Source organism: Rhinopithecus bieti, unplaced genomic scaffold, assembly GCF_001698545.2.
Source record: "Rhinopithecus bieti isolate Rb0 unplaced genomic scaffold, ASM169854v2 scaffold_29830, whole genome shotgun sequence".
Lineage (NCBI taxonomy): Eukaryota > Metazoa > Chordata > Mammalia > Primates > Cercopithecidae > Rhinopithecus > Rhinopithecus bieti.
Window position 1 is genome coordinate 594160 of NW_016813163.1, and position 22805 is coordinate 616964.

Sequence of the window (22805 nt, forward strand, 5' to 3'; positions counted from 1 at the left end):
ACATAATCTCTTAACCCACCTATACCTGTGAGCCCCATTTCAAAACAGCCTGTCTTTTGGGCCAAACCAATGTAAAAGCCCTATAAATTGATTTATACCTCCTTGTAACTTCTGCCTCCCTAAAATGTATAAAACTAAACTGTAATCCGCCTGCCTTGGGCAGTTACTCAAGGCTTCTTGGTTTTGTGTTTCCCGGGGATGCAGTTACTCATACTGGCTCATAATAAACCTCTAAAATATTTTAGAGTTTGGTTTTTCAGTTAACAAGGCCAACCTCAAGAATAACCATCCCTTAACCACCACATAGATATTACATATGCTCTGATGAAATGTAAACCAAATGGTTAAGACAGGATGGGTGAGACCAGGCATCCTCATGTTTGATAGCTTTCATTTGGCTTTACCAACAGCAACATTTTCCAAATCCCCTTTGCCTTCAAGATAAGAAACTGACACCCAGAGAAATTATGTCTTTGACTAAAATCCTCAGAGATCACTAGCTGGGATAGACGAAAGCTACACTCTTTCTAATTACATGCTCTCTACTGCCTGTCAATTTGTCTGGTTCATGTTTCATCTTAAGAGCTCCCACATTCTACTGCTATACCTGAACAATGACTATGAAAAAGGATTTTCCAGAAAAATAACTGAAATTCAAAGTTGACTCGCCACTAGAGCTTAACTCACAGTATGAGATTTCATTTTATCTTCATGTTACTGCGTTTTCCAAGTTTTCCATGATTTTACAGTTAAAATTTGCAACTTTTAAAAAGAAATTTAACCCCTTTTAATGTAACTGTTTCTCTATATGCAAATATTTCTGAAAACAAAATGTTCAGTGGCATTCTAACATCATTTCTGTGCCCAAAATACCTGGCAGACAGTTCTGAGATATCAGAGTGCATATGCAGCATATTAAACTATACATGATCATCTCCAATATCTCACTAGTCTTAGTACTGACGTAAAATTGTTGGAAGCACCTTGGCTTGACTAAAATGCATGGGAATTTTTTTTTTCTGAAGTAATTTCCTTCTACCTAAAATACTTAAGATTTATATAACATAGCTGGATGGTTATGCAATTTTTTATCCTAATCAATGTTAGCCCACTAGGCAAGTGTTTCAAATAGAAACAAATTTGATGAAAGCTTAGCACTTACAAAGTTCCATCAGAGGCACTAATCACCAAACCCAAGGATACTCTTTGAATAACAAGGAGCTAATACCCAAAAGAGAATAGGAGAAAAGAAGTAAGACCTCTTACACTGAGATGGATTAGAACTTACACGGCTTTGCATGGCTTTCTAGTATAGGGGTTTGTCTCAGTGTGCTTTCTGGCTCGCTCTTGTGGGTGCCAATAGGCAGCTAAAGTGGTCTAGCTCAAGCTCAGGATTCAAATTCGTGATGCTTAGTAAATTAGCAAAAAATAAAAAAATGCATTTCAAAGCAAGCCTCCTCTTTCTGTTGAAGCTGTTCTAAGGCTTACCAATTTGCTGAAAAGGCTTCAAGTTATAGCAACAATATACCAGACTCATAGGCCAAATGCCTCGGAAATGTGCTTAACCTACGAAATGGCAGGTGATGGGGAAAAAAACTAAGTCTGTTTGCTGTGGTGATGTGTAAAGCAAAATAAATTCTGTAACTCAGCATCGACAGGAAGATCATTCCACGTGTACATAATAAAATTCATCGCAAGATTTTGCAGCATTCATGTATCGGTGCCGCTGTGCTTTTAATGTGTCCACCAAAAGCAGGTTTCGGTAATTTAATCCCCAAATTTAATCCCCAGTGTAACAGTGTTAAAAGGTGGGGTGATTAGGCCATGAGGTGAAGTAAAACGATTAATGCCCTTATCAGAGGAGTGAGTTTGTTACGGTGGAAGCGTGTTCCACATAGAAGCATGAGTTCAGTCCCTTTGGTCTCTCTCTTGCCCTCTCTTTACCCGTCCACTATGTGATGACACAGCAAGAAGAACCCTCACCAGATCACAACCCCTTGATCTTGGACTCCCCAGCCTCCAGAACCATGAGCCAATAAATTTCTGTTATAAATTACCCAGTCTTAGGTACTCTGTCCTAGCAGCACAAAAAGGACTAGGACAGAAAATGGGTACCAGGGAAGTGGGATGGTTGCTTATACAAACACCTGAAAATGTGGAAAAAGCTTGGGAACTAGGTAATGAGTAGAGGCTGGAAGAATCTGGAGGTGCATGCCAGAAAAAGCCTAGACTTCTGTGAATGGAGGGTTAAAGAGACGGTGCTGAGGGCTCAGAAGAGAAGAGCCATGGGGGAAGTCTAGAACTTCTTAGAAATTACTTGTAACATGGCTGTGATCAGAACAACTGGAAATACGGACAATGAAGGCCATTCTGATGAGGTCTCAGATGGAAATGATGAACGTATCACTGGAAACTGGAGTAAAGGCTATCCTTGTTACAAAGTGGCAAAGAACTTGGCTGAAATGTGTCTGTGTCCTCTGGCTTTATGAAGGCAAAATTTACAAGCCATGAGCTAGGATATCTGGTGGAAGAAATTTCTAGCAAAATATTAAAAGAATTGCATGACTTCTTTTAACTACACAGAGTAAAATAAAAAAAAAATGGTTTAAAGACAGATTGTATAACTAAAAGGGAAAGAGAACAAAAAAAATTTTTTTTAATGCCCAGCTTTGCCATATAAAGAATGAAAAAGTGTGGGAGAGTGCAGACAACTGACACTTTGATACACAGATTAGTATGGCTAGAAGGAAGCCAGGTTCTGTCTGTTAACACAATGGGAGAAAGACCCTGAAGGCATTTCAGAAATCCTCCAGGTAGGCTGGGACCTTGAGGCCAACGTTTCCAGAGAGGTGCTCAAGGTCAGCATTCATTGCCCTGTGCTGCCACAAGTCTCTGCTCCCCTTAACACTCCTCAACCAGCATAGCTGTGGCTCCTGCCAGTCCAGGCACAGCTCAAGCTACCACTCTGGAAGATACAGGCTGTAAACGGTGGCGGCGTCCACATAGTGCTCTAATTCTGCAAGTGTGCAGAATGCAAGAGCCATGAGAACATGGCTTCTGCCACCTAGAGTTCAAAGGATGTCACAAATAGCCTGGGGCAGGGTGGGAGGTGGCGGGGGGTAGGCAGAGACTCACTGCAGTGATACAGCTGCCACCAAGACTCCAGAACTGTAAAGCCACCAGCATGTAACACCAGCCTGAGGAAGTTACAGGCACAGAACTCCAACTCATGAGAGCTGCCAGGTGGACTGAGACCAACAAAGCCACAGGGTTGGGGCTCCCAGAGGCCTTGGAGGTCCAACCGCTACCCCAGCGTACCCAGGGCTCAGGCCATGGAGTCACGAAAGATGATCCGGAGCATTACGATTTGATCTTGTTTGCCCTGTTGGGTTTTGGACTTACTTGGGACCAGTTACCCTATTCTTTCCTATTTCTCTCTTTTGGAATGGGCATGTTTACCCCATGCCTGTTCCATCATTGTATTTTACAAGTAGATAACTTGTTTTGATTTCACAGGCTCACAGGTGAAGGGGAATCTGCCTTAGGATGAATCACGCCTTGAATTTTACCCAAATGATGTTTAGATGAGACTTTGGACTTTCAAATTGGTGCTGGAACAAGTTAAAATGCTGGGCTATTGGGATGAAATAAATACGTTTTGCATGTGAAAAGGACACAAATTCTAGAGACCACGGCCAGAATGCTATGGGTTTGAATGTGTACCCCCAAAAGCATGCACTGGAAACTTAATTCCCAATGCAACAGTATTGGGAAGTGAGGCCTAATGAGAAGTTATTAGGTTATGAGGGCCCCACCCTCATGAATGAATTTATGTCATTATTGTGGCAGTGGGTTATGTGTTAAAGGATGAGTTGGGTCCCCTTTGTCTCTCTCACCCACTCTCTGTCCTTCTGCCACGGGATGATGCAGCAAGAACACCCCGTGATATTGGACTTGCCAGCCTCCAAACCATAAGCCAATACATTTCTACTTATACATCACCCGGTCTGTGGTAATCTGTTACAGCGGCACAAAACAAACTAAGAAGAGTAGACTATCAGATTTGTGATCAACCTGACAACACGGCAACAAAACATTAGAAAAATTAACTTTTCTATGCTACTTGAGACACTAATATATTTCCAAATTCATGCTCAAATGCACATGCCTTTTTGAGGCAACAGAAATAACCTCAAAAGAGGGACATACAAGTGTTAACAGACTTCAGAGTCTGCTCACAGCGAGTTACGTAAGCCATCTCAAAAAGGCAAGAGACTTCATGTAACTTCCAGAAGAACAGAGAGATTATATGGGGCAATAGTCTAATATCAATTCAGGAGCGACAATAATATTTTAGGGATGCACAGTCCTACAGCCTAGGTGACGGGTAAAAGAACAAACCAACCTGTGTACTAGTCATTTCAACATCAAGGTCATAGATAAATCATTTCTTGTAGAATTGCAGTGTGAAGTGCTCCACAGATCTGTTCCCCAAGGAAACAACCATTAATGGTCCAAATTATTTTTTTAAATAACCATTAAAAGTCTCTGGAAATTGTGCTAAGCATGTACAGCAAATGGAGTAACACGGATTCAAGAAAATATAAAATTCACTTTGGGAGGCTGAGGTGGGCAGATAGCCTGAGGTCAGGAGTTCAAGATCAGCCTGGCCAACATGGTGAAACCCCATCTCTACTAAAAATACAAAAATGAGCTGGGCGTGGTGGAGCACACCTGTAATCTCAGTTACTTGGGAGGTTGAGACAGGAGAATCACTTGAAATCAGGAGGCAGAGGTTGCAGTGACCCGAGATTGTGCCACTGCACTCCAGCCTGGGTGATGAAGCGAGATTCCACCTCAAAAAAAAAAAAAAGAAAGAAAGAAAATATAAAATTAGCAAGAGTATGCAACACTTGAGTCCATCCTCACAGTTTAGAGTGGGGAATGTGCTGGGTGTGGCCAAGAAAATGAGAACCCCACTCAAAAGATACGGTATCTCACCAGGAAGGGCCACTTGGCAGTACTTCCCAGACAGGGAAGGCTGAGAATAATAGGATTCCAGTCACGGTTGCCCCAACTTACTTAGAAGGGAGAAGTTCCATGCCAAGAGGGGCAAGGAAAAAAAATCAGTGGCTACAGCACCCTGACTATAAAACAGAGGTGTTGCTCCCATCCCAGCTTCAGGGCAGTGGTTCAGAGGTTTTCCTGGGGGACAGAGGTACTGAAAACAGTGCACTCAAAAACTCTCCCTAAAGGGAGTTGACTTTACTTCAAAAGGAAAGTGGAGAAGTTCAAGCATAAGGGTGCTCTCAAGAACAACGGAGATGCAGATGGTAAGCAATAAATAGAAGGCAGTAGATCTATGAGAATAAAAAGCTAAATCCAAGGCCAGCTTGTTTAAAAGAAAGAACCAGGGAGAGGACACTTAAGAAACCTTCTGGGGTCAGAACAAATCTCAAAGACTGGTCTCAAAATCTACCCCTGCCAAGAGGACAGAATTTAACTGAATCAGGCTGAAGAGCAATTTAAAACACACAGCACTGTTGAAAAACAAAGCAATTAGCTAGCAACTCCTGCAGCCTAAGAGCTGGGTGAGATACTGCACAGGCTTAATAGAGAAATCAGGGAAAGAGACTGTCAACATGAGCCTGTTAGAGCCACCATCATCCCAGGGGGTGTGGCCAAGGCTACGTCTTCCAAGGATCAACAGTTAAAGCTTCACACTGGAGTGGCGAGGAGGGAATAGGAAACACTTCACTAAAGTAGACCTGACAAGTCACTAAACAAATAAACAAGTAAATAAAATAAAACAAGTTGCGGAAGGTGGGGGTTGGGATGAGGGCACAGTATCTAGAAGTGCTACATTACAATATACTACCTAAAATGCCCAGTTTTCCACATCAAATTGCAAGACATGCGAAGAAACAGAAATGGGTGACCCACAAACAGAAAAAAAAAACCAAGCAAAAAAACTGTCTGTGTGAAGTCCCCAGTGTTGGATATAACAAAGACACCAAAGCAACCACCATAAATATTAGGTTGGTGCAAAAGTAATTGCAGTTTTTGCCATTAAAAGTAATGGCAAGTGTTCAAAGAACGAAAGGAAACCATACTTAAAGAAGTACATAGATAATAAAGAGAGATTACAAAACAGAAACAAATTGAATTCTGGAGTTGAAAAGTACCACAATTGAAACCAAAAATTCAACAGAGGGATTCAACAGTCGATTGGAACTAGGCTAAAGAATCAGCAAACTTGGATTGAAAGGGCTTATGCAACCCCAAGATCAGAGGAAATACAGGAAACTACACAGAGCCTCAGACAAATACAGGACACCAATAAGTGTGTCGACATGCATGCTGCACTGGGAGTATCAGAAAAGAGAAAGGAATACAAAATATATTCAAAGAAATAATGGCTGAAAACTCCCCAGAATTGATGAACATGTGAATGTACATATTCAAGAAGTTCAATGAACTGCAATTAGGATGAGCATAAACAAAAATAGATGCACACAGATACATCATTCTAGAAATCCCACAAACCAAAGAAAGACAGTATTTTGAAAATAGCTGTACTAGGTTGGATACTGTCCTACAAAGTTTATGTCCGTCCCACAGCTTCAGAATGTGACTTTATTTGAAAATAAAGCCCCTGTAGATGTATTTAGTTAAGAAAAGGTTTTACCGGATTAGGGTGGGACCTTAATCCAATACTAGAGGCACGCAAGGACCCAGTGCTGCTGGAGGCAGAGACTAGAGTGATGTCTCTACAAGCCAAAGAACACCAAGGATTTCTGGCAATAAGAGAAGCTGGGAGAAAAGCATGGGAAAAATTCCCCTCAGAGCCTTCAGAGGACATAGGCATGGCCCTGCTAACATCTTGATTTCAGACCTTTATCTTCCAGAACTGCGAGGGATTAAATTTCTGTTGTTTTAAACCACTCAGATGGTGGTAACTGTTACACAAGTCCTACGAAATTCATACAGCAGAAAAAGAAAAATGACTTGTCACATATAAGGGAACCCCAACATGATTAACAGCTGGCTCGTTACAACAAACAATGGAGAAAGCAGTGGATGGCACACGTGTTACTTCATTTTGTGCTGCCATAAAGGAATGCCTGAAGGTGGGTGACTTACAAAGCAAAGAGGTTTATTTGGCACACCGTCCTGCAGGTTGTACATGAAGCATGGCTCCAGCATCTGCTTCTGGTGATGGCTTTGGAGAGGTTTCAATCCTAGTAGAAGGCTAAGGGGAAGCAGGCATGTCACATGGCAGAGAGGGAGGAGAAGGGGGTCCCATACTCTTTTTTAACAATCAGATCTCGTGTGAACTCATTACAGTGGGGTATGCACCAAGCCAGTCATGAGGAATCTGTCCCTATGACCCAAATAATTCCCACTAGGCCCCATCTCCAACACTGGAGATCAAATTTCAACATGGGATTGGGAGGCTGAAACAAATATCCAAACTCTATCAACATATTTAAAGTGTAAAAATAAACTGGCAGTCAACAATCTTATATACAACCAAAAATAACTTTCAAAAATAAGACATCCCTAGATAAACAAAAAATGAGAGAGCTCATTGCTAGCAGACCTACCACACAAGAAATACTAAAGCATGTTCTTCAGGCTGAAAGCAAGTGACCCCAGATAGTAACTGGATTCCACAGGGAAAGAGAAGGGAAAGGTACCAAATAGGAAATTAGTTAATTATAAGGGATTCACTCAGTGACTCACCTAGAGCAACTTCTAGTCCTGCAAGCTCCGTTTGTGGTAAGTGGCCTATGCAGACGAACACAAATACTTATCTTTGTTAAAACCACCTACAGCATTCAGTACAGCAACATGCTGTACAGATTTGCAGCCTGGGAGCAATAGGTCATACCACGTAGCCTAAGTGTGTAGCAGGCTGTATCATCTGGGTTTGTGTAAGTGCACTTTGTGACGCTCACAGAACAACAACAGAAACACTTACCAATGCATTTCTCAGAACGTATCCCCATTGTTAAGTGACGCTTGACTGTACATTTATGGTAAAATGATTTTCAATAAGGGTGCCAGGAAAATTCACTGGGCAATACATAGTCTTTTCAACAAATTGTGCTGGACAACTGGACAGCATAGGCAAAAGAATGATGACGTAATACCCTATTCAAAAACTACCTCAAGATGGATCACAGGCCTAAATTTAAGAACAAAATCTATAAAACTCTTAGAAAAAAACATAGTAAATCTTTGTGTCCTGAGTTTAGGCAACGATTTCTTAAATACGACACACCCAAGGACAAGCAGCGAAAGAGAAAAACCAGACTTCAGCTTTAAAACACTTGGGCTTCAAAGAACACCATCAGAAGGTAAAAAGACAACCCACAGAATGAGAAAAAATATTTGCAAATAATATACCTGATAAGAAACTTGAATCAAGAATAGATAAAGAACTCAATTCAATAATGAAAAGAAAAATAACCCAATTAAAGGGTATTTAATAGAAATTCTCCAAAGAAGATACAGAAATGACCAATAAGCACACAAAAAGATGCTCAACACCATGAGCTATCAGAGAAATGCAAAATCAAACCACAAAAAGATATCACTTCACACCCAGTAGAAAGGCTACAATGAAAAAGACAGACAAGAAGAAGTGGTGTTGAGGATGTGGAGAAACTGGAACCCTCATATACTACTGGTGGAAATGTACGATGGTGCAGCTGCTCTGGTAAACAGCCGTTCCTTGAAAAGTTAAACAGAGTCACCCTATGACACATATAACAAATGTACAGTCGTCCCTCAGTATCCACAGGGAATCGGTTCCAGGGTCGCACCCCACCCCTCATACCTAAATGCAAAGATGCTCAGGTTCCACATATAAAATAGTGTAGTACTTGCATGTAACCCACACACATCCTCCTGTATACTTTAAATCATCTCTAGATAATTATAACACCTAATACAATGTAAACGTTATGTAAAAATGTTATACTGTATTATTTAGGGAATAATAACAAGAAAAAAAGTCTGCACATATTCAGTACAGACATAACCACTGTGGGCCTAACTACATTTTCAATTCATGGTTAGCTGAATCCATAGATATGGAGGTCCTACTGTATAAATAAAATGTGGTATATTCACATAATGGATTATTTGGTAATAAAAATATATTAACTACTGATACAAGCTACCACATGAATGAAACCTGAAAACATGCTAAGTGAGAAAAGCTAGTCACAAAAGGCAAATATTGCATTATCCCATCTATATAAAATACTCAGAATTGGCAAATCTACATGGACAGAAAACAGATTAATGGTTGCCTAGGGATTGGGGTGTGGAAGGCCTTAGGGGAAAATGGAGAGTGACTGCTAATGGGTATAGGCTTTCCTTAGGGGGTTCTAAAATTGGATGTGGTAATGGTTGTACAACTCTGTGAATACATTACAAACTACTGAATTATACATTTTAAGGGGGAATTGTATGGTATGTGAATCATATCTCAACAAATCTGTTACTTTAAAAAAATGCAACATGCAATATTTTTGGACATAATTTGTTACCTAATAGTTAAAAGGGTTTCTTTCATTGGTGAGTTTATACTGATGTTTAACAAGAGCACTATTAGCCAAGGAAGCCTCCAGGATATTCATCAAAGTGGTCTGTGAACCAGAAAAGGTTAAAAACCACAGCTCCCAAGTTTCATACTTCCTCAAAAAGATAAACACATGGTTTCCACACAATCCAGTAATCCCACTCCTAAGTATACCTAAAAGAACTGAAAATCCTGCGTCCACACAAAAACTTACACGCATGCATTCATAGCAGCATTATTCACGATAGCCTCCAGGTGGAAACAACTGCAAATGCCCATCAATAGAGAAACAGGGAAACAGTATGTGGTACATCCATACAATGGAGTATTGTTCAGCCATGAAAAGGAATGAAGAGTACGATTCATGCTAGAGCTGAGCCTTGAAGACAGACCAAATATCACATTATTTCATTCGGATGAAATGTTCAAAAAAGGCAGATTCATAGAGATAGAAAGTAGTTTTAGTGGTTTCCACAGCTGGCGGGAGGGGGCTGGGAACTGGAAGTGACTGCTAATGGGTACAGGACTTCTTTTTGGGGTGATGAAAATACTGTGGAATCAGAATGCGGTGCTAATTCTGAGGACATACTATAAGCCACTGAATTGTATCTTTGAGAAGCGTGAATTCTATGATTTATGAATTATCTCTCAATGAAAAAAGAAAGTTTCTTAATATTACAAATATTAATCAGGTGTGCAAACTTACCAAAATTCTTTTCCGATCCTTTTCTGATAAAAACTTTACTGGTGGGTATTTCTGGGTAAAGCTGTATAATATAAAGAGATTCAAAAGGAAAAAGTCAAACATCTCATTTGAATATTTTCTCTATCATCAAAGCATGTGTCAGGTTTTGGGACTGTTACTGTTTGCTCCTTCTCTCTACTCTTGAATGAGTGCTGGAGAAATCAAGGAGTCACTGGTTAACTTGAGGTCAAGAGCTATCTAACCTGCTTCTTGTTTAGGATCAAGCTAAGGACATGACTTGAGATTCTATCTCTGAGAAGCGAAAGCTTAAGGAACTACAGGCTTCCAGCAGCTGCTAAAGCAGGACAGGCACTACCTCTACTAGTCCAGATAAAACCACACCATAGGCTGGGCGCAGTGGCTCAAGCCTGTAATCCCAGCACTTTGGGAGGCCGAGACGGGTGGATCACGAGGTCAGGAGTTCGAGACCATCCTGGCTAACATGGTGAAACCCCGTCTCTACTAAAAATACAAAAAACTAGCCGGGCGAAGTGGCAGCACTTGTAGTCCCAGCTACTTGGGAGGCTGAGGCAGGAGAATGGCGTGAACCCGGGAGGCGGAGCTTGCAGTGAGCTGAGATCCAGCCACTGCACTCCAGCCTGGGCGACAGAGCGAGACTCCATCTCAAAAAAAAAAAAAAAAAAACCACACCATAAGGAAGATGGCCGTGAAACTGCCTTTGCAAAATTGTAATGAGAGAAATCTAATGACTGGCTCCATCTTGCTTCTAACCTCACGGGTTAAATTTTGTTTTATTGTTTTTGCTTATTTTAGTGCAGAGGCCAAGATAACTAGGAGAGGAATTTATAGTTAAACGTCGAGGCAAGGAAAACTGACCCTGACCCTCCTCCTTGTTTCGAGATTGAAGCCACATTCCTAAGCCGAGGTTAGAGTTATGGTAGGGTCTGAACTTTGCTAAAGAATAAGCATAAACAACGACCTGCCATTGCTTAGCTTAGTTTATCTGTATATTGCTTACTGCCCCAGAGTCACTCAAACAGAGGTTGCAAGATTTGTAACTTCTCCAACAACTTCTACAGATAATATCACTATTGTGAATCCTAAATAAACGGTATTTGAGGTATCTTCCAGATTCAGCATTTTGGCATACAGACGAAGAGATGTCACCTGGTCCTCAGACTCTGCGTCCATGAAATGATTCGGCTGCATGAAGACAGTTTCGACACCCCCATGATTTCATATCCAGCCAATCAACTGTTTCAGCTCCCCAGCCCCACCCACCAAACTACCCTTAAAACCCAAGCCTCCGAGTTCTCAGGGAGGCAGATCTGAGAAACTGCTCCCATTCTCACAGGTGGCTGGCTCTGCGATTGAACTCTTTCTTGGCTGTAACACCTGTTGTTCTCAGTGCCTTGGTTTTCTCAGGGCAGTGGGCAAGAAGAACCCACCGGGCTATAACCATGGCATTCTCTAGGCACTGTACCAGGGCCCAGGTGGAAGAAAGCAGCTTCGTGAAGTCACAGGCCCAACGCACGAGGACCGCCCCGCAAGAGTGAGAAAAGATATTACTGAAACTTTGTCTCCTGCTCCGGAAATTTTCAGTCACAGCATCCTCTTTCTGACCAGCGTCCCTGGTAAAACAATGGAGCATCAGCATCTTCTGTCTCTGTGGGTCTGTTTTAACTCCGTCTTAAGTCTCACTTATCTTTTGATGCCCTCTTGCTGCCCTAAGGTGCCATGGGTCCCCAGCTCACACGGATGTCCCAGGAGCGGGGCAGTGTGACGAGAATATAAAACATCCAGTGAGAGGTAACAAACACAGAGCCGAAATATTCATTTTTAACGTGATTCAGTTAGGAACAAAAGTGCTTTAAATAAAATCGGAGACATCAGCTTTATGGTCATTACACTAATTGGAGAGGTTGGGCCAGGTCCATCCCTGCCCTGTCCCCAGCACAGACACAGCAATATAGGATACAGAATGCACTTCCTTAATGGTCGCTGAACCGAAGGGAATATGAAGGGTCATTAGACAGAAGTCCCTGAAGCAGGGGTTTCTCATCTCCAGAAAGCCAGGGGCATACTTACATTGGAGTAAAAGAGCTATTGCAATGCAGACGAATTCCCCCGTTAAGAACTTCCAGAGTCTCAAAAGCTCAAGTTCCCCTTGCAGACTACAAAAGCAGATGGGAGAGTCTGAGGGCACAGGTGGGAACCCTAGGGTTCCCCTTGTGAGCTCGCGGAGTGTCTTTAGTACCTGCCACCCATAGGAAGGGCCTCGGGAATGTTATCCATGCAGCTGGGGAGCGGGTACAAGTTCTGCCTTCAGTCAGGAGCGATGCTGTTAGACTGGCGGGAGCAGCACAGATGTCTTGTTTGCCAAGTAACACTTCTTGTCATTCCGTCTCTTCCCTCACCAACTCAGCTGTGGGATGGCACTGTAAATCTCAGAGTTATCTGTGTGTGCCTCTCAAACCGCTCCAATCGTCCGCATTTCTCTGAGCTCACGATATCCAGGTCTTCAGCCTCAATCCCCGAGCGGCACACCCAGCGCCGTGGCACAGCCGAGACCCTCTTTCCTTCCCACAACTGCTCACAAGTACCGTGGCTCCTCCGGACTGTGTTGTGAAAATGCTGGTGCCGCCTCTGACTCGTAACTTCCCCTCACTCACCTTCAGGGCTCCTTCTCTACTGTGTATATGATTTTAGAGTCAGGACCGCGCAGGAATGGAAGAGTATAGCTACATACGGGAAAACGAGGTGCAGGGAGAGAAACCAATTCAGAGGAGCGGAGGCGCAGAACTGTGGAGTGTGCATCCGGGGCCACGGAAACAAATGTTAATCCAAGCTGTCAGCTTAGAATAGTCCCTATCTGAAAGCTTAAAATGAAATGTGGTGTGCTACTTATACCAAGAGGAAACGGCCAAACCGTTTTATTACAGGAAATGTACTTCAAAGAAATCGAACTGAAGCAAAGGCATGGTTGCCTGACACACGCAGTGACGGGTGTAAGATGGACTAAAAAAGACTTCAAATGCAGCGTGCTGACACCTTTAATTTAAAAGACGAAAAATGGTTGAGTTTCTTGCTTTGTTTCTCTTCAGTACGCAGCAACCGAGTTTTAGATTTCATATGTATACGTTCAAGTAATTAAACTTTTAAAAAACTATCTTATGCTCCTCACTTCTTCCTGTGAGAAGCCACACATACAAAGCTGAAAGCAACAAGAGGGGAGGGTGCCTGTGGGGTCCTCCTCAGTATGCACATCATCCTGTTTTCCTCCTTGCAGTAATGGGTGACGGAGCGCAGTGACCGACAGAGTGCAGTGACCATGTGGATGCTGTTGGCTGGGCCACATGCTGAGCCAGCTGCCTGCTGCTCCCAAGCACCTGCTGGACTGACCCAGGGCTGGGCAGGGGCACAAGGCCTTTTTTTTTTTTTCTTTTTTTGAGACAAGGTCTCACACTCTGTCGCCCCAGATGGAGTATAGCAGCATCATCACAGCTCACTGCAGCCTGGTATTTTTTGTAGAGATGAGATTTCCTTATGTTGCCCAGGCTGGGCTCGAACTCCTGGGCTCCAGCCACCGGCCTGCCGAGGCTTCCAAAGTGCTGGTATTACACAGTGCCTGGCCCACAAGGCTTCTTAAAGACCTGTAGCAGGTGAAAATCCTACCCAGTGTACTGGCTCATCCTCTTATTTGTGAACTTTCCATTAAGCACCGTTCTACACTAGGCACTAGGGGTTAAGCAGCAAAATGCGGCAGAGGCATGAGGCCTGCATTCCTGAGCGAGAGAGAAACCAGCAAGCAGAGGCAGAATGAGGAATGAACTAGGTAACAAATCTTTTCTTACAGTCCCAAATGAATACTTTACTAATTATTAATGTTTTATGCCATTCTAGATAAAACTTACTGTTTAGCCAGTAAGTAGTACTCTTACTTAGAATTTAAATTATCATCATTTGCCATCTATTCAAAGAACGTTTAAAGATACAGAGTTAAAATTAAACAAATGGCATATAATCAAAGTATTAAGCAAAGGGAGTGTGATAAAAGGGAAAAGGCCCACATACAATCCATTTACTCAGGATTCTAGAATGACACTGTCTTCTTTCTTTCCCTGTATAAATATAACCTGTAACTTCCAAAAATATCTTTAGTTCTTGGGGGCCACTTTGCTCAAAGTGACAAGCACATCAAGTAAACCTATTTCCAGTCACATTCTTATATTGTCAGTGTCGAGATGGTAGTTTGATCATCTTTATCACACACTTAGGAAAAGTAAAGCTAGACGGAGTTCCATCAATTTCTATCGTCACGCTTTTTTAGCCAGGCCTGCGCTTGACCTTCTGACACAGTAGTGCAGGCATGTGGATCACCGGACTTGCTGACCAACCTGAAGGACGGAACCATTCCAGAATGAATCACCTGCAAGCAGCCCCAGAGGCAAATGTTTGCCCTCTGCCCCTATTTTCAAGGTGGTCTCACAGGTTGACAAGAATAAAGTGTTAGTAAATTCTTAGGATCAAATTCTTATTTGTGCTTCTCTGTCCAGTTTAAAAGCACACACTCAAAAAAACATCACAAAGGTATCAAAGAGATTGTGTAATCCTCACATGTTGAGAGCTCTTGTTCGTAAGCTATTGCCTTAGGGAAGTTATCGAATTGAGACATTTTTCTTTTCATAAATGAATACTATCATCTAAAGAAAATAATCACTGGTGGACAAGTTTGGTTTTTTTTGACTAATATATAAAACGTGTGTTAGGTTATTTCTTATCATTCCAATTTTTCTAAAAAAAAAAAGCTTCAATTAAAATCTCTCAATTCTGCTGTCTTATCAAAGGCAGATTTTCTGGCTCCCATCCAAGGAAATATTACAAGCTGTATAACTGAAGCACAAAATCACAGCAAAAAAATTTAAAGCACAAGTAGCAATCTTATATTACTAAGGGAATCTGTTAAAAATTACTGACAACTTTTGTTCTGGTAAGTGCTGAAATTAACAGTTTGCTTGACTGCTCAGTTGAGGATAAGAAGAAAGTGAATGACACATTTTGTTTAATGATGCTTCTCCAATCGTATTTCCCTTTGATTATTTAATGAAAATCAAAGAAAAACTGCTCTTCATTTCTTCATTTCTGTTCTGGACTTGATAAAAGGCTCATTCAATGCTGACACACATCATCCAAACCATCCCAAGAAAGGGGAAAAAAATCACATCAACTTCAATAAATGCTGTCATTTTCTTTTAAAATTTCTAAAGACTCAACTGCTACTCCAGACAATGTTTTCCAAATACAGTACGTGCAAGAGGAAAGTCCCGGAGCCTGAGACTCAGCGGCCTTGGGAGTGCCTGAGAGAGAATCTGAGGGCAATAGTGTCCCAAAGGGTGAAGAGAGGTTCTCTCTGGAATCTGACTCAAATAAATGTTTCTATCATATTCCATTAATTCTTTCCCCCACTTCACCTGGACTAAATTCTGGAAACCTCATGAACTTTGGTGACAAAAGCAGCTAAATGACTACACATGACACACCACAGGCTCCACATTCTTATTTTGTGGTGTTTGCATATGGTACTATGTTTTAGGCCCACAGGACTGCCCTCCTGTTTTGGAATTCTAGCCAACTGATCAATATATGCAGAAGTTAAAGGAAAATGTGAGGCCTGGCCTCAACTTCTATGTAATAAATTTGCAGAAATTCAGACATTCAGAGTTTGAACAAGGAAGATCTTAACACATCTAGATTGACTCGTCTCCCAATGTTCTATCTGGGTATTAGACTCAAAGTGGGGGAAATGCATATGTAGACATTTATTTAGGTTGGTAGAGTTTGGAGAAAACAAACTGAGAATTAATTATTCAATTGAGACAAACTTATTTTAACTATTGACCTTAAGACAAAAAGTACACATACCTTTTTTCTAAATCTCTGATTTTCTCTCTTAGTGGTTCAACCATCTAGAACAATAACAAAAAGCAGTTTTAAAGCAAAAACACAGTTCTCAACTCCTTTCACCCCATTCTGATGTTTCAGACAAGGCAAAACAGGTTTTAATTTCTTCTACAAATTAACTTCCGGTTTGAAATTACGATACACCACTTGCATCACAATGCTAGAACTGAACAGATAAACTGTCGATTTGAACTCTTACTCCATAAACGCCTCAGGTTCTGAGACAATTAATGTATTTGCTCACCCATCTTACTAGGAAGAATGTAAAAGGTGTTTCAGGTTCATAAAAACAGATCAACACTATCCATCTCTTTTTAGGAAGAATCCCCTAAGCATGGCCCACAAAAGCTTAACATCTTGTTTCTGCAATTACTGTGTATATTCATGTTACCAGCTGCAGCACATAGTTGCAGGCTGTGAGTCAACCCACATCCACGTCTGTAGACACTGTGGACTCAGGCAAAAAGACAGCAACCCAAGGGCTTCCCAGGACTCCCTTATTTGGCTTCAGATCCAAAGTAAGTAACCCCCCATCCTCTCCCCCACAGTCCATGTTACAGTGGTCTGGCTGTATCTATATGTATTTAAATAGGAAGTGCATAACCAAGCACAGGTGCTAGCCTTCAGCTGGGTGGCTGTGCGACGTCTCCATCTGTGCGTGTGGACGCTCTTTACATTTGTTGGCCTAGCATCCGATTGGTGGCCATTTTTCTTTTCAGCATCTGTGCCAGTGAGAGGATGCTGGTACTCATCTCTGTCTCCCAAAAGCAATCACTTCCCTTTCTCTAAAAAACACTTACCTGAAAAGTCATGTAGAAGTCTAAATCCATTTTGCCTTTGAGGTAGAACTTGTTTTAATAAGTCAAAAATGGACCAACAGTAACAGATTGCATGTCCTCTTAAATAAGGGAGTAATTTTTTGAGACGTGGTTTCAGAATCACAGAACAGCATCAAGCTGCCACAAGAAGAATGACAGCACGAGCAAAGGAAGCAAAATTGACAAGCATACAGACAAAATAGATACAAAAATAGAAAAAAGACTAACCTCTTCAATCTTGCTTTCAATTTTTAGTTCACCATTTTCCTGGATAGACCTGTTGAGTAGAAAGCTACAAAACTGAGATCAACTGAAAGGCTTTGTGACTTCAAGACTGTTTCTGAATAAATTACCCTAACATAACCCAAAGGATGCAGACCACCTCCGTCTCCGGCTCAACTATCAGTCACGTGTACAATTCCCTCCAGAAGGGATGCACCAGAGGCAAAGACAACCAAAGGGAAGGAATCCCCTTTAATCCATCTATGAACATGCTCGGTATTACCTAATGGATTATTTCCACTAAACTAAAATAATCTCACTGCTATGCTACATCCAACACAGTATTTTAAATTAGAAGCAGGAAGTGTGTCTGTAGGAGTATATGTTTGTGCCTTGCTGGGCTTTCCTGGGGATTTAATGCAAAAATGGAGTCTTTTAAGTAAAACCACAGAGCTCCTTTAAACGGGATCTGAGCACCCCACCTAGTCATACACAGCAGCCTTTGTCAGGAGACACATACATGCCCTGGTGGTAAGAATCAAATCGACACTGTCCCACCCACCTTGCAAAACCCAACTCCACATGTAAAGTCTCCTGAGGGCATAGTAACCTCTTACCCTGGTAGACACGTGCAGCCGCATTACATTACAATACCAACCTAATCATCACAACAGTGATTCTCACAACATAACCAAGGGGAGCAAATTTTCCTTTACATGGAAAACTATTAACAGTACCAAATTTGCTTTTACAATAAATGCTTATTTCTTTCTGCTGATTTTTTTTAAAGGCTATTTTTTTAATTTGGTAAAGAGATAACACAAGGGTTTTATTTTTACAAGAGTGCCTCCTGCCCTGTGAAGCACACACGATGCATACAGGCCTAACGCTGGACTAAATAGGTGGTCTCTGCATCGATATCCACTAGCTGGCCCCCTGGAGTCACGGGCCAGCCATGGCTTCCCGAAGACAGCTTCCTTCTCAAAAGGCTTTGCAAAAGCCCCTCAGTGTTCTTGCTCAAGCCACCCAGAAATACAATTTACATAAGCTAGGGTCAACCCTTTATTATCTGCATAAGAAGGGAAGGGAGGGGTGGCTGACCATTGCTTTACTTGTGGGCTTTACTTGGTAACTGTTAAAATCAGCTGCATTCCTTGAGAATACCGATAGGAGAAAAGAAACAGCTCAGATATGTGAATAGCAACAACCCAGTTTTGTTTTTAAAATATACTTTTAATTAAACCATGACATTCATGGTATATATGTACCAACTGAAATGTGTCTATAAAATCCAACCACAGTACCCAAGTAATTAAAAACAATTACCTCATATTAACGAAGTTGCCCCAAACAGCTGTAAGAGAAAGAAAAAGGTCAATGTTTAAGTCCACAACTTTCAGGAATTCCAATGGATGGAATCTTAAATTTTAACCAATATTTTAAATTTTACAAAGAAGATTAACTTATGTCATGAAGACAACCAAATGCACACTTTGTTTTCAAAACAATTAAATCTTACTACAAAATAAGTAAAAACAGGATCGGTAGATTTTATTCAGAACAAGTTTGAGAACTGCAACCCAAGAACATTGATTCAAGTTGCCCTGAATATACGCTCCCATCAGCAGCAGTGACAAGTAGGCTTTTAAAGGAAGAGGCAGTTTCTAAGTTACCAAGAATTTACATTAAAATAACATAAGCTACTGATTGGCTATACATTGTTTTTTGTATCAAAATTTCCAGGAAAAAGATACTTGGGTGAGGCAGCTGGGCAGAAACAAAATGCCTTTAAAGAACTGGCCCTGGGCGTGGCAGGGCATGACTTTAGTTCCATGCTCATGTCGCTGTGGCCTGATAAAGTCTGCATACCTCACATGGCTCATACTGCTGAGCTGTTTTTCTTTTCTATCTATCCCCGTGGTTTTGGAATACCTCTTTTGGGGTCTGGAGTTGGAGAGTGCATGTGAAGCTTTTTTTTTTTTTTTTTCCAAGTGACAGATCTCCCTATATTACCCAGTCTGGTCTCTAGCAATCTTCCCGCCCCAGCCTCCTGAGTAAGTGGGAATGCAGGCATGCGCCACCACACCTAACTAAGGATGCATGTGTTTTGATAAACAGTATGTTCCCAACCTTCGTTTGAGGAAGAGCTAGTCACAAAAATCAAATAATCACATGTCTGAAAGAAGTCCTAAGGTTCAGTCTAATCTCTCCCTTGTAATGATGATGAAAGCAAACCCAGAGAGGTTGAACAGTGGCCTGCAGTGCGGCTTAACTCCAACGGGAGTGCATCCTTTCTCAGCATTTACCACGTCTCCCGTCTATACTCCAGGCGCCTGGTAGGCAGGCTCTCCTGTGCCTGTACACAGCTGGCCTTCGGTAAATGTGTGTAAGTCAGCCCTGAATCAACAGCAGATGACTTTAAAACAGAATACTGGACCATGAACACTCACTTTAGGTTACTGAGCAGGGGATTCTTTCTATGGAAGTCTTTTCTGAGGATAAGCAGTCCTAATATTTTGTACACACTCCTATTTGGCCCTCATTTGGCCACTCAGCAGATACTGAAGGCCTTCTAAGTGCCAGGTGCATTTAGGTGCTTCCAGGCACGGAGGAGGAACAGAGAGAGCAAACACAAACATCCTCCCAGTCCAGGGTTGTTACTTTTGTGAGTTTGGGAAAGCCCCGAGGTTAGGATCTCATCACCCCAGGCATCTTCCCATTGCCATCCTCTTATGTGTCGTAGGAGTTTAATAGCTACTCATCCAATAGGATGCAGTATACAGACTACACCCCCACAAGAAATTCCCACTCTCAAGAAGGGGAATGTCGCTAATTCCATAAAAGCACATCTCTCTTCAGAAGAGGAAACTTGATTAAAAAAAAAAAAAAAAAAAAAAGACAGCAATATATGACCAAATAAATAAAAGTGGCAAGAAAGCAGGGAAAAGGGAGAAATTAAAATAAAGCTATTAACTAGATTCATTATTCATTAAAAAAATAAAAACTGCTTATGTCAGGGGCATTGGAACCAAAGTAACTCCATCTTGAACAAAAGCTGGGTAAAGTGAGGCTGAGACCTACTGGGCTGCATTCCCAGACTGTGAAGGCATTATAAATCACAGGATGAGATAGGAAGTCAGCATGAAGATACAGGTCATGCGCCGGGCACAGTGGCTCACACCTGTAATCCCAGCACTTCGGGAGGCAGAGGAAGGCAGATCACCTGAGGTCAAGAGTTCAAGACCAGCCTGACCAACATGGTGAAAACCCATCTCTACTAAAAATACAAAATTAGCTGGGTGTGGTGACACGTGCCTGTAATCCCAGCTACTTGGGAGGCTGAGGCAGGAGAATCACTTGAGCCCTGCAAATGGAGGTTACAGTAGGCCGAGACCATGCCATTGCACTCCAGCCTGGGCAACAAGAAAGAAACTCCATCTCAAGAAAAAGAAAAAAAAAGATACAGGTCATAAAGACCTTGCTGATAAAATAGATTGCAGTAAAGTAAAGTCATAAAGACCTTGCTGATAAAATAGGTTGCAGTAAAGAAGCTGACTAAAATCCAGCAAAACCAAGATGGCCACAAGAGTGACCTCTGGCTGTTGTCGCTGCTACACTCTCACCAGCGCCATGACAGTTTACAAATGCCAAGGCAACGTCAGGAAGTTACCTATATGGGCTAAAAAGAGGAGGTGTGAATAATCCACCCCTTGCTTAGCGTTTCATCAAGAAATAATCATAAAAATGGGCAATCAGCAGCCCTCAGAACTGCCCTCTCTATAGAGGAGCCATTCTTTCAATCCTTCATTTTCTTAATAAACTTGCTTTCACTTCAAGGACTCACCCTGAATTCTTTCTTGTGCAAGATCCAAGAACCCTTTCTTGGGGTCCGGATCGGGACCCCTTTCCTGTAACACATACCTTTGGACCACGTGATTTTGCTTTTATCTTATTCTCAGGAAATCAGTAAACATACAGGAAAAGTGCCCTCACCAATGTCATGGCCTTATTTATAATCACACACACAAAAAAGAATAAGCCAAAATATCCCACAATTAGAGAACTGCTGTATAAATTGTCATACAGCCATTTGATGAAATCAGAAAGCCATTAAATATGACTATGGAACTACACTGTAACATGATGCAGTTATGACAGTACCAGACAAAAAATATATATATACAGTGTGACTCTCACTTCTATAAAATGCATTGGGAAAAAAAAAGACTGTGAAATTTCCAAAATACTGAGTTTAAATGGTGACATGAGTAACTGTTTAATTTTCCTTGTGGTTAAGTGTTTACTTACTTTTAAATAAGGAGGGAAGAGAATTTAACCCTTACTAAACTCCATGTCCTTGTTGTCCTGTTCTTGCCTCTTTCTAGACACCTGGTGAACACCTGGGTCAGTCCTCAGCTCAGATTCCAGGCACCGCTGCCACCAGAGTCCACAAAGATCACCTGTGAGCCACCAGTTGCCCAATCCATGTGTACTTTTCTTTACTCTGCTATGTATCTCAAATAAGTGTACCGTCTCATTTTGGCTGTAGGATTAAGCTGCTTATCAAAGTAGACAAAGTAGTCCCTTTCTTACTAAAAATAGTATTCCATGTTATGGAAGCATCCATTCTCTTACTGCCTTTTTGGGGGGTAGCACCTTTTGGCAGACTTTTCAAATCATTTCATGGTTATTTACTTTTTCAGTTTTTTCTTTCAAACCTTTTTTCGAGTCACTTTAGAATGTTGATTTCAGGCTGGTGCCACCGCTCATGCCTGTAATCCTAATACTTAGGGAGGCCAAGGCAGGCAGATCGCTTGAGCTCTGGAGTTTGAGGCCAGCCTGTGCAAACTGGTGAAAACCCCATCTCAAAAAATTAGCCAGGGGCGGTGGCCCGTGCCTGTAATCCCAGCTACATGGGTGCGGCGGGGAGGCAGCGGTGGGGCCGTGGGGCTGGGGGGAGGGGGTGGTGCAGAAGCAGAAAGATCACTTGAACCCAGGAGGTTGAGGTTGCAGTGAGCTGAGACAGCACCACTACACTCCAGCCTGGGTGACAAAAGTGAGACCCTGTCTTGGGGCGGGGGGCGGAAAGTTGATTTCACAGAAATATCTCAATCCTTCTATCCTCAGTTCATTTCAGAGCAGTGAAGGCTGCCACCCATCCCAGACACCTTCGGTTTCCTTGACCATGATGTCCTGAGCCCTTTCCCCTTGCCCGCTGGTTCTCCTTAATTATCTCTTCCCCGGAAAGCAGGAGACGCCCATGCTGCCCAGGATCAGCCCTGGCGAATGATGCCCAAGCCACAGCCAAAGCTCTACCACCCTTCATAAATGGGTAAGAATGATGTAAGCAGATAAGGACCAGATCCACTTCTGGGTCTCAGATCTCCTCCACTGACCCTGGAGGCTGGAGACGTACCTGGAGACATGCCCTCTCCTCCCCAGCTGTACCTTCTGATTCACGCTGCAAAGGAGACTTCATGAATCCCTTCCTTCCCCACTCAGA

The 22805-nt window shown here is 42.1% G+C and overlaps 1 protein-coding gene across 7 annotated transcripts in view; it reads right to left on the bottom strand.

The window, feature by feature from the left end:
* Nucleotides 1-22805, bottom strand: part of UXS1 (UDP-glucuronate decarboxylase 1) — a 94836-nt gene that overhangs the window by 48317 nt on the left and 23714 nt on the right. For 2 of the 7 annotated variants that reach the window (XM_017847729.1, XM_017847731.1), the window contains exons 2-5: nucleotides 18629-18656; nucleotides 17309-17357; nucleotides 16224-16267; nucleotides 10302-10362 (exon numbers count right to left, since the gene is read on the bottom strand). In XM_017847729.1, the coding sequence (XP_017703218.1) occupies nucleotides 10302-10362; nucleotides 16224-16267; nucleotides 17309-17357; nucleotides 18629-18656 (182 nt within the window). Of the gene's footprint in view, nucleotides 1-10301; nucleotides 10363-16223; nucleotides 16268-17308; nucleotides 17373-18628; nucleotides 18657-22805 lie in introns of those variants that run through there. The other 5 variants (XM_017847728.1, XM_017847730.1, XM_017847732.1 and 2 more) reach the window with 3 other exon arrangements.